The sequence below is a fragment of the Syngnathus typhle genome, linkage group LG7 (genome assembly GCF_033458585.1).
Source record: "Syngnathus typhle isolate RoL2023-S1 ecotype Sweden linkage group LG7, RoL_Styp_1.0, whole genome shotgun sequence".
Lineage (NCBI taxonomy): Eukaryota > Metazoa > Chordata > Actinopteri > Syngnathiformes > Syngnathidae > Syngnathus > Syngnathus typhle.
The window spans coordinates 2,225,605-2,240,481 of record NC_083744.1 but is presented as its reverse complement, the minus strand read 5'-3'; the positions used below and the strand labels follow the sequence as shown (position 1 = coordinate 2,240,481).

General features: G+C 42.3%; 1 protein-coding gene across 3 annotated transcripts in view; it reads left to right on the top strand.

Annotated features, from left to right (window-relative positions):
• Positions 1–788: 788 nt before the first annotated feature.
• prmt7 (protein arginine methyltransferase 7) overlaps positions 789–14,877 on the top strand; it is a 45,708-nt gene continuing 31,619 nt past the window's right edge. For 2 of the 3 annotated variants that reach the window (XM_061284294.1, XM_061284293.1), the window contains exons 1-5: positions 789–1,063; positions 3,774–3,810; positions 6,734–6,883; positions 12,977–13,085; positions 13,227–13,339. In XM_061284294.1, coding sequence (XP_061140278.1) covers positions 969–1,063; positions 3,774–3,810; positions 6,734–6,883; positions 12,977–13,085; positions 13,227–13,339 — 504 coding nt within the window. In that variant the 5' untranslated portion in view covers positions 789–968. The remainder of the gene's footprint in view (positions 1,064–3,773; positions 3,811–6,733; positions 6,884–12,976; positions 13,086–13,226; positions 13,340–14,877) is intronic. The other variant, XM_061284295.1, reaches the window with a different exon arrangement.

Genomic DNA, 14,877 nt, shown 5'->3' with positions numbered 1-14,877 from the left:
CAATGCCATATGTGCGAATCGAACGCAAGGCGTCGGCACACAAGACAGGCAAGCGTAAACCTTTCATTTCCCCTAGCTAGAGTTTCGAGTTTTTCCTTGCCCTCTTGGGAATTTAAGATCAGGGGATGTTTGAGAATAAAAATTCTTGAATCTTGAAACCTATCAGCGACTCCCAGTTCTGCAAGCGCAGTCATCAATACTCGTGACGCGCAATGACGTCACAAAATATATTGAGTCAAATAAAATTCAAACAGTGCTGATTTTTCATATGTTCCCAAGAAAACATCTTTACATTTTTCCTTGAAAATGTGGCATTGAGGTTCAGGATGTTCTGACTTTCCGAAGCCTCTAAGAAAAACCAGCACCTGGTAAAGCTCTGCTAATCGATGTGCTGCTTGGCGGACATGTTGGCAGGGGCAAAGTTCTCTTTACCGAGTTTTTTTTTTTTAAATTATTATTATTTTGAGTCACACGCATGCACAGGGTCATATGTGCAAAGTGAACTCATGGTGCCTCACTACACCATCAGCTATCCCCTTTCTTTAAAGAGGTATTGACAATATGTCGTAACTTGGCCGTTTCTCAACCGATTTATGTGAGGTTTATATTTTCTGTGAAAGCATGTGCAACCGTTACGAAAATAACCAGCATCCATATGGTGTATTTGTCGTAACGTAATTGTATGGCAATATGCTCAATTTTGGAGCACAGTGTATAAGAATGCTTGTTCTTTCGAGTTCCTTCCTGTCTATATAAGGAATGACCTGACGCTTTTGCCCCGACTAGCTTACGAAGCCGTGGCGTGCAGGCAAACCATTTATGTAGGTTATTATCTATGACGACGATTGTGGCGTGAACCGCCTGTAATACTGGATGTGTAGACTTAAACTTACAAGGACATTGTAATTTTAATTGAGAGTTTTGTTTGTTTCCACAAAGTCGAAATTTATTGAAGCGATTGCGCAAAAATGAAGGCATTCTGTGGGCGAGTCAAACCGACAATTGAAGGTTTTGACTGCGTGGAGGAGAGCGAAGAGTACGACTATCACCAAGAGATTGCCAGGTAGCTCACATCTCAACGTGTCTCGGGTTAGAAATTACTCAAATGAAGAAAACAATACATAGGGTTAACATAATCCAAATTAGAAGTGCAGCTATGTTTAATGTGCATCGTGTTTTTCCAGTCGATATCAATGCGCAATGGAAGTCGTTTTAATGTTTTGTGAGCAAGACAGCAGTGATTGGTGAGTTTCTTGGGAAATGTAGTGAGCCAAGCTGTACTGCCCACCAGAATAATATAGCAGTTCATAATAATTTGATGTTGCACACTCACTCAGATTTTCTGCATGTTTGCCGTTGCATGAACACGCCCAACAAAACTTGAGTATCACTGGTCATTATTTGTAATGAATAAAATTACTTATATAGCTTTTCATGTACTTGGCAAGTTTGGGTTGTGAAATACAGGGAGATTTTTTATTTTCATTTTTTTTCTGGGTTTTTGCTCCCACTACAGCGGTCTGCAACCACCGCTGGTCTGAGTTCTGGTGCCAGTCTGCAGACCACTCGGTAACAGGCCATAGAAAAATTCTTAAAAAAAAAACTCACACACATTCTGTGGCAGTGCATACGTATACAGCCAAATTGAATTTGATCACCACTGCAGGAATGGAATGGTTGCCGGACAACAAAATATCATCTGACCACAGCGGACCACTGCCCTACTACGTATATCATCTTCCGTACACATCGATTCACTCTTACTAGTATCACTACTTCAGATATTAAAGGGACACAAAAGCGAAGATGGTTTATTTTTCACTAAGTAGCCCAGTTTGTAATTTTTTGATAAGGAAAATGGAAGTTAGCAATTTAGATTGTATCCATTCATTTTAGAAAAGTAATGAAACAATGAATGCTTTTAAAAATACCCACTTTTAATGAGGAATAGGGCCACGCAACCCTTCCCCTCTATAACTTGATTGATGATGTCATAGAAGGAAGCAATGTCAATTTCCCCATTGGAGATCATTGTGCAATCCTTTAAAATCGTACAAAAACCGATAGCGATACGCACCAAAAGTCACATTGACATCTCTACTGATGACTACTTCAACATATTACAAGGATTAGCCTCTCCGTGGCTTATTTAAGAGCAACAAATGAGGAGCCTCTGCGAAATACTAAGTGCTCTGTTACTCCTATTTTCTCTCGCCAGTCCCCAACATATGTAAACATGACGCGTTCCAAAAGGCTTTATGTCTTATGAATTGTTCATAGATCGTTATATATTCAATTGAAATCTGCCCCCTATCTAAAAAGGTGCTTTAAACGGCCACACTCAGCAGAAGGCCTTCATCATTGGAAGTCCGGTGCTCTATATCTTTCCAACGTGGAACCCAGTTCCAAGTCATATGAAGCCGTAACAATTTCAATTGAATATATGCATTGATATTCATTAGCAAACGGTAAGATCAAATGAGATTTTTTTTTCAAATAGTTCATTTGTTTGTGCGGCTCGGTGGGGCACTGGGTAACACGTCCGCCTCACAGTTAGGAGAGTGCGGGTTCGATTCCATCTCCGGCCCTCCCTGTGTGGAGTTTGCATGTTCTCCCCGGGCCCGCGTGGGTTTTCTCCGGGCACTCCGGTTTCCTCCCACATCCCAAAATGCTTGGTAGGCCGATTGAAGACTCCAAATTGTCCCTAGGTATGAGTGCGAGTGCAAGTGGTTGTTTGTCTCTGTGTGCCCTGCGATTGGCTGGCAACCGGTTAAGGGTGTCCCCCGCCTACTGCCCGATGACGGCTGGGATAGGCTCCAGGACGCCCGCGACCCCCGTGGGGACTAAGCGGTTCAGAAAATGGATGGATGGATAGTTCATTTGTGTGTATAAGTGTGCAAATTTGGAGGATGGTTTCATAAAAAAACAAAAACAGCAAAAACAAAGGGGGGCAATCAGAGACAGGATGGTGACAAAAAACAATAAAAAGGTGAATGGTCAGCATTTTAGGAAATGTAATAGCGAATTCTAGAAGAAGAAAATATATAACGCCCTCCCAACTCTTCTCAGTGACCAAAAATACGATAAATCATTTGTCTAAAAAATGGTAATTTGTACACCTCTGCATAAAATTCTAATGAAGATGTTTCCTAGTGTGTCGTGGCCAAGTTTGATTTGTCTAGACATGTCAGATCCCGTGCAGTGTGACATCATCCACGATTAGTATGCTGGTGTCTGGGACAGCTCACGACCACGAAAGTCTGGCATTCAGAAGTTAGCCGCATAGTGTGACAATCTATGAGTGCTCCTTGGGCATTGACCAATATGAATACAGTGCCCTCCTACGACAAGAGATTGGACAAAATGTGTTTTTGGTGAAATGCGCCTGAACGTCTGGGCTCTTGTAACTGACGCAGGCCATTACCAACAATGCTTGGTGGCGTAATTGGAGGGAGCTTCTGTGTGTATGATCAGATGGCTGTTGTGAGAATAAAAATACATTACTCTAAAAATAGAACAAAGCACACTGTTTTAATTGCTGAATTTTAACTCTAAACTCAAAACTTTCCAAGTCCTGTTTTTATTATGTCAAATACTCTCATTAATGCAAGTCAAAGTGAAATTGAGTCTGTCATTAGCTTTAGCCAAGCAAGTCAAGATCCTAAAATGTGACTCAAGTTGAGTCTGACTTGAGTCAACTCATGTGACTCGAGTCCCTCAACTCTGTTGTTTAGTTTATCTGAAATGTGTTTTTTTTTTGTTTGTTTTTACAGGTCCAGCTATGCTGATATGCTGTATGACCATGACAGGGTGAGAGTGTTGGGGAAAAATTGAAAATATACTTGTGGAAGTGATATTAGTCTACTGAAATGAATTAGTCTGCTGAAACACTGTGTTATGTGATCCAACCTTGATGTTAATCTATGGGAACACATGCTCTTAGGTTGATTTTTTGAGGGGGGCGAGGGGGGTAGAAAACCTCTTTTTATTTCTAATGATTTATATTAAGATGTCAATAACCACGTATTGTATCTTGGATTCAGTAGTAAAATTATTTTCTATTTTAATTATTATTACAGTACCGTATTTTCCGCCCTATAAGGCGCACCGGGGTATAAGGCGCACCTTCAATGAACGGCCCATTTTAAAACTTTGTCCATATATAAGGCGCACCGGCCTATAAGGCGCATAAAATAGAAGCTTTACTGCAACAAACTGAGGTTGACTAGGGTTGCGGTCTGCACCCACTAGCCAATAACCAACGAGCCCTCTGTAAACAATCGCGTTTCTCAAACAATCTCCTATAAAATGATTGGAACTGACTAAAGTTCAATCTAACGCATTGGTACTACTTTCCTATGTTTCCCTTCCATATCGATCCGTAGATTTACTCGAAACATTAACAGCGCGGCCTATTTTGACATGAAATAGCCTCGCGCGTATAGCAGCTATCGTTATAGCATTAGCCATCCGCGATTTCCTATGAGCCTCAGCTCGCAATCTCCTATGAGCCTCAGCAAAGTGTAAACAATCGCGTCTCTCAAACGAGCTCCTATAAAATGATCAGAACTGACTAAAGTTCGATCTAACGCATTGGTACTACTTACCTATGTTTCCCTTCCATATCGATCCGTAGAATTACTCGAAACATTAACAGAGCAGCCTATTTTGACATGAAATAGCCTCGCGCGTATAGCAGCTATCGTTATAGCATTAGCCATCCGCAATTTCCTAAGAGCCTCAGCTCGCAATCTCCCATGAGCCTCAGCAAAGTGTAAACAATCGCGTCTCTCAAACGAGTGCCTATAAAATGATCAGAACTGACCAAAGTTCGATCTAACGCATTGGTACTACTTACCTATGATTCCCTTCCATATCAATCCGTAGAATTACTCGAAACATGAACAGAGCAGCCTATTTTGACATGAAATAGCCTCGCGCGTATAGCAGCTATCGTTATAGCATTAGCCATCCGCAATTTCCTATGAGCCTCAGCTCGCAATCTCCCATGAGCGTCAGCAAAGTGTAAACAATCGCGTCTCTCAAACGAGCTCCTATAAAATGATCAGAACTGACTAAAGTTCGATCTAACGCATTGGTACTACTTACCTATGTTTCCCTTCCATATCGATCCGTAGATTTACTCGAAACATTAACAGAGCAGCCTATTTTTACATGAAATAGCCTCGCGCGTATAGCAGCTATCGTTATAGCATTAGCCATCCGCAAAAAAACATGACCCTCAGCTCGGAATCTCCCATGAGCCTCAGCAAAGTGTAAACAATCGCGTCTCTCAAACGATCTCCTATAAAATGATCAGAACTGCTAAAGTTCGATCTAACGCATTGGTACTACTTACCTATGTTTCCCTTCCATATCGATCCGTAGATTTACTCGAAACATGAACAGAGCGGCCTATTTTGACATGAAATAGCCTCGCGCGTATAGCAGCTATCGTTATAGCATTAGCCATCCGCAAAAAAACATGACCCTCAGCTCGGAATCTCCCATGAGCCTCAGCAAAGCGTAAACAATCGCGTCTCTCAAACGATCTCCTATAAAATGATCAGAACTGACTAAAGTTCGATCTAACGCATTGGTACTACTTACTAGAGATGCACCGATCCGATATCTGGATCGGATATCGGCCCCGATATCAACAAAATAGATGGATCGGGTATCGGAAAATACAGCCGATCTGTGAGCCGATACTTTCCTTAATCTATTGGGACGCGGGCTACGTCATACGTCAGCAGCACGTGTGCCGCATGCCACGAGAGTTTTCTAAACAAACGCAAACATGGAGCGAACGTTCGCTTCTCTTCCCCGGGTTGCTAAGCGGACGTCAAACCCTGCGCGTTCGCTTCTCTTCGGGTTGCTAATGGGACGTCAAAGGCTGCGCGTTCGCTTCTCTCCCGAATGGGGGGGGGGGGGGGGCGGAGGCTAATCGGATGTCAAATGCTGCGTGTTCGCTTCTCTTCCGGGGGGGTGTTAATGGGACGTCAAACGCTTTGTGTGGCGGGCTCCATCTAGTGTGGAAACTGAGAAGCTGAGCTCAAGCTTCTTGTGCGGGCCATATTCAATTATGTTTTCAGAATTTGCTGCGGGCCAATAAAAACTGGACCGTTAGTTTGGACACCCCTAATTTAGAGCAAAGAACTGTGTAGTCTGCCTGATGCCATTGCTTTTGGTCTTTTCTGTTCCACATGTAGAGTTATGTAGCTTGTTAAGTCAACCATAATATCGGATCGGTATCGGGTATCGACCGATACGCAAAGCCACGGCATCGGTATCGGAACTGAAAAAGTCGGATCGGTGCATCTCTACTACTTACCTATGTTTCCCTTCCATATCGATCCGTAGATTTACTCGAAACATTAACGGAGCAGCCTATTTTGAAATGAAATAGCCTCGCGGGTACAACAGCTATTCGGTGACACCCCCTGACTACAGTTACCGTAATGCTGGGAAGCGATGCGACCTTGTAATTTACTAGTCGTACTAAAACTTACTAAAACATTTTGGCAGAGCACTGTGTACAACCAGTATGGATCAACAAATTCATCACTTGATCCATATATAAGGCGCACCGGGCTATAAGGCGCACTGTTGACGTTTGATAAAAATTTAGGTTTTTAGGTGCGCCTTATAGGGCGGAAAATACGGTAATTTACAATATGACTTTGGATGGGTTGCTTTCTTACCCTGAAGCAGATATGCTTTCCGTCTATAGAATAAAAAGTACTACCAGGGCATCCGGGCAGCTGTGGCCCATGTCCAGGCGAAGGGTGAGAATGTCATTGTCCTGGACATTGGAACAGGAACTGGCTTATTGTCCATGATGGCTGTTACCGCTGGAGCTGACTTCTGCTATGCTGTGGAGGTAGTAATTTTACAGTATTCTCCTTAACCTTTTAAAGGGGAACTCAAGGCAAACATTTTTTGCAATAATTTGTATGTTGCCCCTTTAGTCTAAACAAAGTAATCTGATTAATACGTATGTGAAATAATAAATCAAGCAGAACAGGTGGAGGAAGGCTAGCCTTTCGTCAAATAAAATATAATAACTTGGCAACCCAATTCAGATTAGCTTCAGTTACACTATGAACTCAAAAAGTGTACTTGTTGAGTAAAATGATTATACCTGCCTTTTCAGGCATTCTGCTGTGTGCAGTAGGGGTGTAAATCGTGGGTTTTGTCACGATACGATATCATATCAGTACAAAGAATCGCGATACGATATTTGCCGATATCTTAAAGCCTGCTGTGATTCATTCACGATACATCACGATATAGTGCTCTACGCAAAATCAACAAGGTACTGCAAACTCTTTATTTAGGAAATTACAAAGTGCTTCCAAACGAATGACTTTAAGCCCAAAGGGGAGCAAATTTCCTCGTCTTCTTGGACACTAGCCATAGCACCAGCCCAGGAGCCGCGTAGTTGTCGGCTCACCTTTCATGTGCCTGCTCTGCTCACAACACAACACTGCTCCCGGAAAGAGGAAGCAAGCAACAATGAACTGGATTTCAAAATAAAGTCGCGTCTAATGTCCGAGGTCAAAAACGGGCGATATAGATCGATGTTTACGTTTAGCATCGATGCCAACAAATCGTAGAGCATTATATCGATGTATCGATGAATCGTTACACCCCTAGTGTGCAGACTGTATGTTGACATTTTTCCAGGAATCCCGCGGGTCACTGGAATCCTAAAGGATATTCCCTTGAGATGGGAGTTAACTTTACTTTACCTTTTAATCATGGGTTTTAGTTGGTACAACACAATACAGTATGATACAATATATGTAAAGAATAATAAAATAGATATAATTTATACATTGTTATATGGGCCTTTGGAATATTTTGAAGTGCAAGCGCCGTCAGCGGCGCGCACCCATTGTTGACAAAGGACGATCGATGGCTTAAATGAATTGGAGTGACACAGATGGTTTTATAAACGTGTTATTTATGTACCGTTTTTTTCCGTGTATAATGCGCCCCCATGTAAAATACGCACCCTAAAAATGGCATGTTGATGCTGGAAAAAGCCTGTACCCATGTATAATACGCACCCAATTTTTTTTATTTATTTATTTTTTATTTTTATTTTTTATTTTTATTTTTTTTTAAGTCCCAATGATCGTCACACACGCAGGGAGGCAATGGGTCCCATTTTTATAGTCTTTGGTATGGTCTTAAATAGGCTGGATGTATTTTTTTTTGTTGGCGTTGATTTCTCCGTAAAGGCACCACCGCGATCAGATGAAAAGAGAGGGAAGTGGCGTGCGGACATGTGAAAAAGGCGGCTCTGTATGGGAGAGACGTTGAAGAGGAATAAAAACACCCTTGGAAACCAAAACTTGCCCCTCGTCGTGACTCGGAGCCGCAACAAATGTTTCAGATTTGTGTAGGGTACATTGTGACAGACAGCAAACGAGCAGGTGGTCGAGCAAGCCTTGTCTGATACGAGAGCATTGCGGTCGTATGGAGCGTGTTTGAAGTGAACAGCAGAGACGAAAGGAACAAGGCAAAGTGTTGTGAAATAAAATATTACCTGTAATACGCATTTTGTTATTTGCTGATTGAAATTGCTAAATAAACTGTGAATTGAAACTAATAGGAAGAAAACAACTCTCGCTCTTTATATAGCTGACGTGTCTTGCGCATCCGTTCTGCGCATCGGATCCATAGTGCGCATGCGCAGTCATACTGCCTCTGTATGACGTCCGGTCCGGGATGGAGATTAAAAAACAAACAATATTTGACAATAACACACCATCAAGGATTGCACCATCGCATCAAACGATGTGTCGTCAATTATGAATTTTACTGACTAAATGTGTTGGGCAGGATGGCTGAATGCGATGCGCGATTGACAACAAACAAGAAGAAAGGTGATTTCAAGTTTGATTTCGAGGGAGATTTGTCATGTCTTGTCCCCAGTTTTGCTATGTGTCTAGGTTGCCATAGTTTCTGTTCGCGTCGCCCCTCTCTTCCTGTGTCACCTCAATCAATGTAACGTGTTTTGTATTTAAGTCCTGTCTGCCCCTCGCTCACCGTCGGATCATCGCATGTGTTACTGTCATGATGTCTGTTTGGTTTCTGTTCCTGTCTTTGGTAATGTCACCCTGTCTTTTTGTTCCACGTCTTTGTCGGTCAGTCCTGTTGTTGGTTTTGTTGTACCATGACTTTCTTAAAAAAAAAAAAAAAAAAAAAAAATTAAAACATTTTTGTACCCATGTATAATGCGCACCCCAGAGTTTAGGACAATAAATTAGTTAAATTTTGCGCATTATACACTGAAAAAAATGGTACCGTTTTTTTCCGTGTATAGTGCGCCCCCATGTATAGTACGCACCCCTAACAATGGCATGCTGATGCTGGAAAAAAGCTTGTACCCATGTATAATACGCACCCAATTTTTATGAATTTTCTTTAATTTTTTTTTTAATTTTTTTTTTTTTTTTTTTTTTTTAAGTCCCAAAGATCGTCACACACGCAGGGAGGCAATGGGTCCCATTTTTAAAGTCTTTGGTATGGTCCTAACTAGGCTGGATGTCATTTTTTTTGTTGGCGTTGATTTCTCCGACTGCCCCTAAACACACCACCGCGCTCCGTGCGCAGGGGAAGAGGCGGCTCTGTATGGGAGAGACGTTGAAGAGGAATAAAAACAACCTTGGAAACCAAAACTTGCCCCTCGTCGTGACTCGGAGCCGCAACAAATGTTTCGGATTTGTGTAGGGTACATTGTGACAGACGGCAAACTAGCAGGTGATCGAGCGAGCGTCTGATACAAGAGCATTGCGGTTGTATGGAGCGTGTTTGAAATGAACAGCAGAGACGAAAGGAACAAGGCAAAGTGTTGTGAAATAAAATATTACCTGTAATACGCATTTTGTTATTTGCTGATTGAAACTGCTAATTAAACTGTGAATTGAAACTAATAGGTGGAGAACTGAACTCTCGCTCTTTATATAGCTGACGTGTCTTGCGCAACCGTTCTGCGCATCTGTAATGGCGGCCTCCGTATGACGTCCGGTCCGCGATGGAGATTAAAAAACAAACAATATTTGACAATAACACACCATCGAGGATTGCACCATCGCATCAAACGATGTGTCGTCAATTATGAATTTTACTAAGTGTGTTGGGCAGGATGGCTGAATGCGATGCGCGATTGACAACAAACGAAGAAAGGTGAGTTTTATTTCGGGGGAGATTTGTCATGTCTCGTCCCCAGTTTTGCTATGTGTCTAGGTTGCCATAGTTTCTGTTCGTGTCACCCCGCTCTTCCTGTGTCACCTCAATCGATGTAACGTGTTTTGTATTTAAGTCCTGTCTGCCCCTCGCTCACCGTTGGATCATTGCATGTGTTACTGTCATTCTGTTCCTGTCTTTGGTAATGTCACCCTGTCTTTTTGTTCCACTACTTTGTCGGTCAGTCCTGTTGTTGGTTTTGTTGTACCATGACTTTATTTAAAAAAAAAAAAAAAAAAAAATTAAAATTTTTTTTCTTTGTACCCATGTATAATACGCACCCCAGATTTTAGGACAATAAATTAGTAAAATATTGCGCACTATACACGGAAAAAAACGGTAATAGTTTTTTGAATAATTCTGAATGTTACGTCAGGCCCGTTCTCGGCTCTTCGTTTGTGTTTGTCACGTTAGCACGTTTAGCCCAGGGGTGGGCAAACTACGGCCCGCGGGCCACATCCGGCCCACGGGACCGTTTAATCCGGCCCGCCAACCCTGAATAAATTGTATTATTAAAAATCTTTTTGGGTCATTTTGCCTGCAATGACTGCGTTTCCCCAGTAGATGGGGAACCGCTTGCCTGCGCATTTACTACCGGAAGCCGTGTCAGAAAGCTCGGTGCACACTCACAAGTGCGTGTACGTACTCAGTCGTACGGACATGGCGCACTTGCGCTCTATTTGTATCAGTCCCGAATTTAGAGCGTGGGCTGTGGCGACAGCATTCTTGTAATTCGCGCGCTGAGCTTTCAGATACAGTTTTACGCTAAAGCCACCCACAAACCTTCCCCTGGAATCCTTCTACTAAAATGAGTCGCCCAAGGAAAAGCAAGGTGGACACAGTGCAGAGTGTTTAAAAAAGAGTGGCCAATTTGGCTCGACGTATGCGACGTGACGTTCAGCCACATCAACATCAACCCGTCACAGATCGAGGTAAACGGACCAACACCTCGGATCTCTCCTAAGAATTGCCACAACAAATTTTACTCCAGACTATGACGCACTAGCAAAAAAGGGAGACCAACAACACTGTTCCCACTGAAAATGAAGGGGAGGCTCTCACGTTTGTTGTAAAAAAATGCATTTTGAATATGATTTGTACACATAGCAGGGATTGAAACTAGCGACCATTCTCATTTTCAAACAATGCAGGATGCTCAAGGACATTGATGCACCACCTGTTCGCAACTAATCTTAACCTGTAAAGTTCTTAAGGCTTACTTTAAGGAAGTGTTTCCCGTTTCCTCACCTCTGTTACCAGGTGTTTGTGAGTTAAAACTCTGCTCTGATTTTCAGATACCCCTCACCGTGTTGCCGTTTTGATTACTTTATTTGGATGTATGCTTTCACCGATTCTTCAAGATGATATATTTGGTCAGAATGTTTGCAGGCACTGAAGTGATGGAGACTGTTATTCATAATAACAGTGTCGTATTTTATGAGAATCACTGATAGCAGTTTTTTAGTGAATTTCTTATTTTTTTTTAATGCTGTTAATAAATGCATTTGTTTTCAAAAAACTTGTTTGGAATATCCATGCTTTACTACCTACTCTCGCTCTTCTTATTCCAAGCATTCCGCCTGCCGTTCCACTTTTGTTTTTGTATGAATAATGAAAGGCCAAAATCTTTTATGCAATGACCTTTACAGGTCGTTTATATTACTTCTAGGGGTGTAAATTGCGGGGTTTGTCACGATACGATATATCGATACAAAGAACTACGATACAATATTTGCCGATATCTTAAAGCCTGCTGCGATTCATTCACGATATATTGCGATATAGTGCTCTACGATCGATTTTTTTTTTTTTTTTTTTTTTTTTTTAATAAAAAATATAGAACAATATCCTGATTTATAACAATTCATACGCAAAATCAACAAGGTACTGCAAACTCTTTATTTAGGAAATTACAAGAGTATTGTAGTATACAAAGTGCTTATTTTAACACTGAACTTTGATGTCGTGTTTTTTCTTTAAATGTGCGGCGAGATTTGTGCTCCCTGAATATTTGATCACCGCATGGCAGGATTTACAAACTGCACGTGTCTTGTCCGTTGAGCCATCTTTTCTTTGGAATCCAAAGTGCTTCCAAACGAATGACTTGAAGCCTAAAGGGGAGCAAATTTCCTCGTCTTTTTGGACACTAGCCATAGCACCAGCCCAGGAGCCGCGTACTAGTTGTCGAATCCCCTTTTACGTGCCTGCTCTGCTCACAACACAACGCCGCGCGCACTGCTCCCGGAAAGAGGAAGCAAGCAACAATGAACTGGATTTCAAAATAAAGTCGCGTCTAATGTCCGAGGTCAAACACGGCGATATAAATCGATGTTTACGTTTAGCATCGATGCCAATAAATCGTAGAGCATTATATCGATTAATCGATGTGTATCGATGAATCATTACACCCCTAATTACTTCACACAAACACTACGTCCATCTGCTCCTGGTTCGGCCCTCCGGTCCAAATTTAGAACCCAGTTCGGCCCGCGAGTCAAACAGTTTGCCCACCCCTGGTTTAGCCTGTTGTTGCTCGTTCATGTCTGTTCTTGGTGTTGGATTTTGTCGAATAAATTTCCCCCAAAATGCGACTTATACTCCGGAGCGACTTATATATGTTTTTTTCACATTATCGTGCATTTTATGGCTATTGCTACCAGTATTCCGGAGCGACTTTTAGTCAGAAAAATACGGTAATGTGTATATTTTTCTGCAGGTTTTCAAGCCTATGGCTAAGGCCGCTAAGTGCATTGTGGAGAAAAATGGCTTCGCTGACAAAATCAAGATTATCAACAAACACTCAACTGACGTTACTGTTGGCCCAGGTTGTATATAGATTTGAATACTCCTATTATGCTTTATTGTTTCAATGATTAGCAAGTGAAAGTTGCATTCATCAATGTCTTCATCTTAAATGGAAATGTGTCCTTCAAGTGATTAGATGTGTTGTCTGTGATCAATATCAGGTGAAGATATGGAAATGAAGGCCAATGTCCTCATCACAGAACTTTTCGATACAGAGCTGATTGGTGAAGGGGCTCTGCCGAGCTATGAACATGCTCACCAGAATCTTGTTCAGGTAACATAAACATTTGCAGATTTGCTTCATTCTTATTTTTTTAATTATTGTTGCCTAAAACCTTCTGCACAAATTGAAACATTACTAGTTTTGTACTCTGGAAAGTTAACTTTTGAATACCAACTAGAAATTCAAATGACGTGAGACAACTTCCTTGTTGAACAAGTGCATGAATTTTTTTTTTGTAGAACATTAAAGTCTGCTTGGAACTGCACATTAAATACTGGATGACAGATAAAAGCATCAGTTTTGTAGGTAACGCAAAACACATTGGATTATAACGTGGGATATCAGATTTTCCGAACTGAGATCGAAATGGTCCCGCATAAATCTTTCTTTTTCTTTTGAGCTCCATGTCACAATGGCTTGAAGGGAAGAATTGTACTTCGAGAGATGACATGAAAGATAATTACACTAAAAAAAGAATGTACGTCAATTGTTTTGCTATAACACAATCACAATATGAGTGGGTTAAAAATAATTACAAAAACAATACATTATATTAATGTTATAGTTTCTGGAAAATTATGTCGCTCTGAAAAATTTATCGATTTTATGTGACCCGCCTACGCATCTGTATTGATCACATCACCGATTTGCACACTGGCACGGGTTTTCGTGCTATGGGCTCCACAGTCAACACATTCGCCGAAACATCTATATGTTATATGGACAATCAAGATGGCGCCGCGTGCACTCTCTCTGTCCCGCCCGTACGATGTTTTGTTCATTTGATGAGTGTTTGTCCGACAGTTTTGTGTGTTCGTCTCGTCGTGCTACAAGTACACCAGGCAGGTTCTGCTTGACATCGCCGAAAGTGAGTTTTGTGGCGTTTTGGACTTTGATGCGGAGACATTAAAGGAGCTCGGACTGCTCCGTCCTGAAAAGTCGCCGGACTCGCCAGCTATTCCTCCCCCGGATGGAAAGCGTCGGAAGCGGTGTGCGAGGAGGCAGAAGACCAGCTCAGTGGCCTAGTGGTAGAGTGTCCGCCCTGAGACTGGAAGGTTGTGGGTTCAAACCCCGGCCGGGTCATACCAAAGACTACAAAAATGGGACCCATTGCCTCCCTGCTTGGCACTCAGCATTAAGGGTTGGAATTGGGGGGTTAGATCACCAAATGATTCCCGAGCGCGGCACCGCTGCTGCTCACTGCTCCCTTCTCCCCCAGGGGATGGATTAAAATCACACGGGGATGGGTTAAATGCAGAGGACAAATTTCACCACACCCAGATGTGTGTGTGACGATCATTGGGACTTTAAAAGGAAAAAAAAAGGGGGCAAGCGCGGAGGCGTCCGGGCCAGGCTGGCGGCCAACCCGGCTCGCCCGGCCGTGCCTTCCATTCTTCTGGCGAATGTTCGATCGCTGGACAACAAAATGGATTACATTCGCCTGCTGAGATCTACGAACCGGACAGTGCGTAACTGCTGTGTGCTCGTGTTCACTGAGACTTGGTTGACTGTCAACATTCCGGACTCTGCTGTGCATCTGGAGCGGTTAGCGTGCTATCGGGCAGACCGTGCCATTGTAAGAGGGGGAA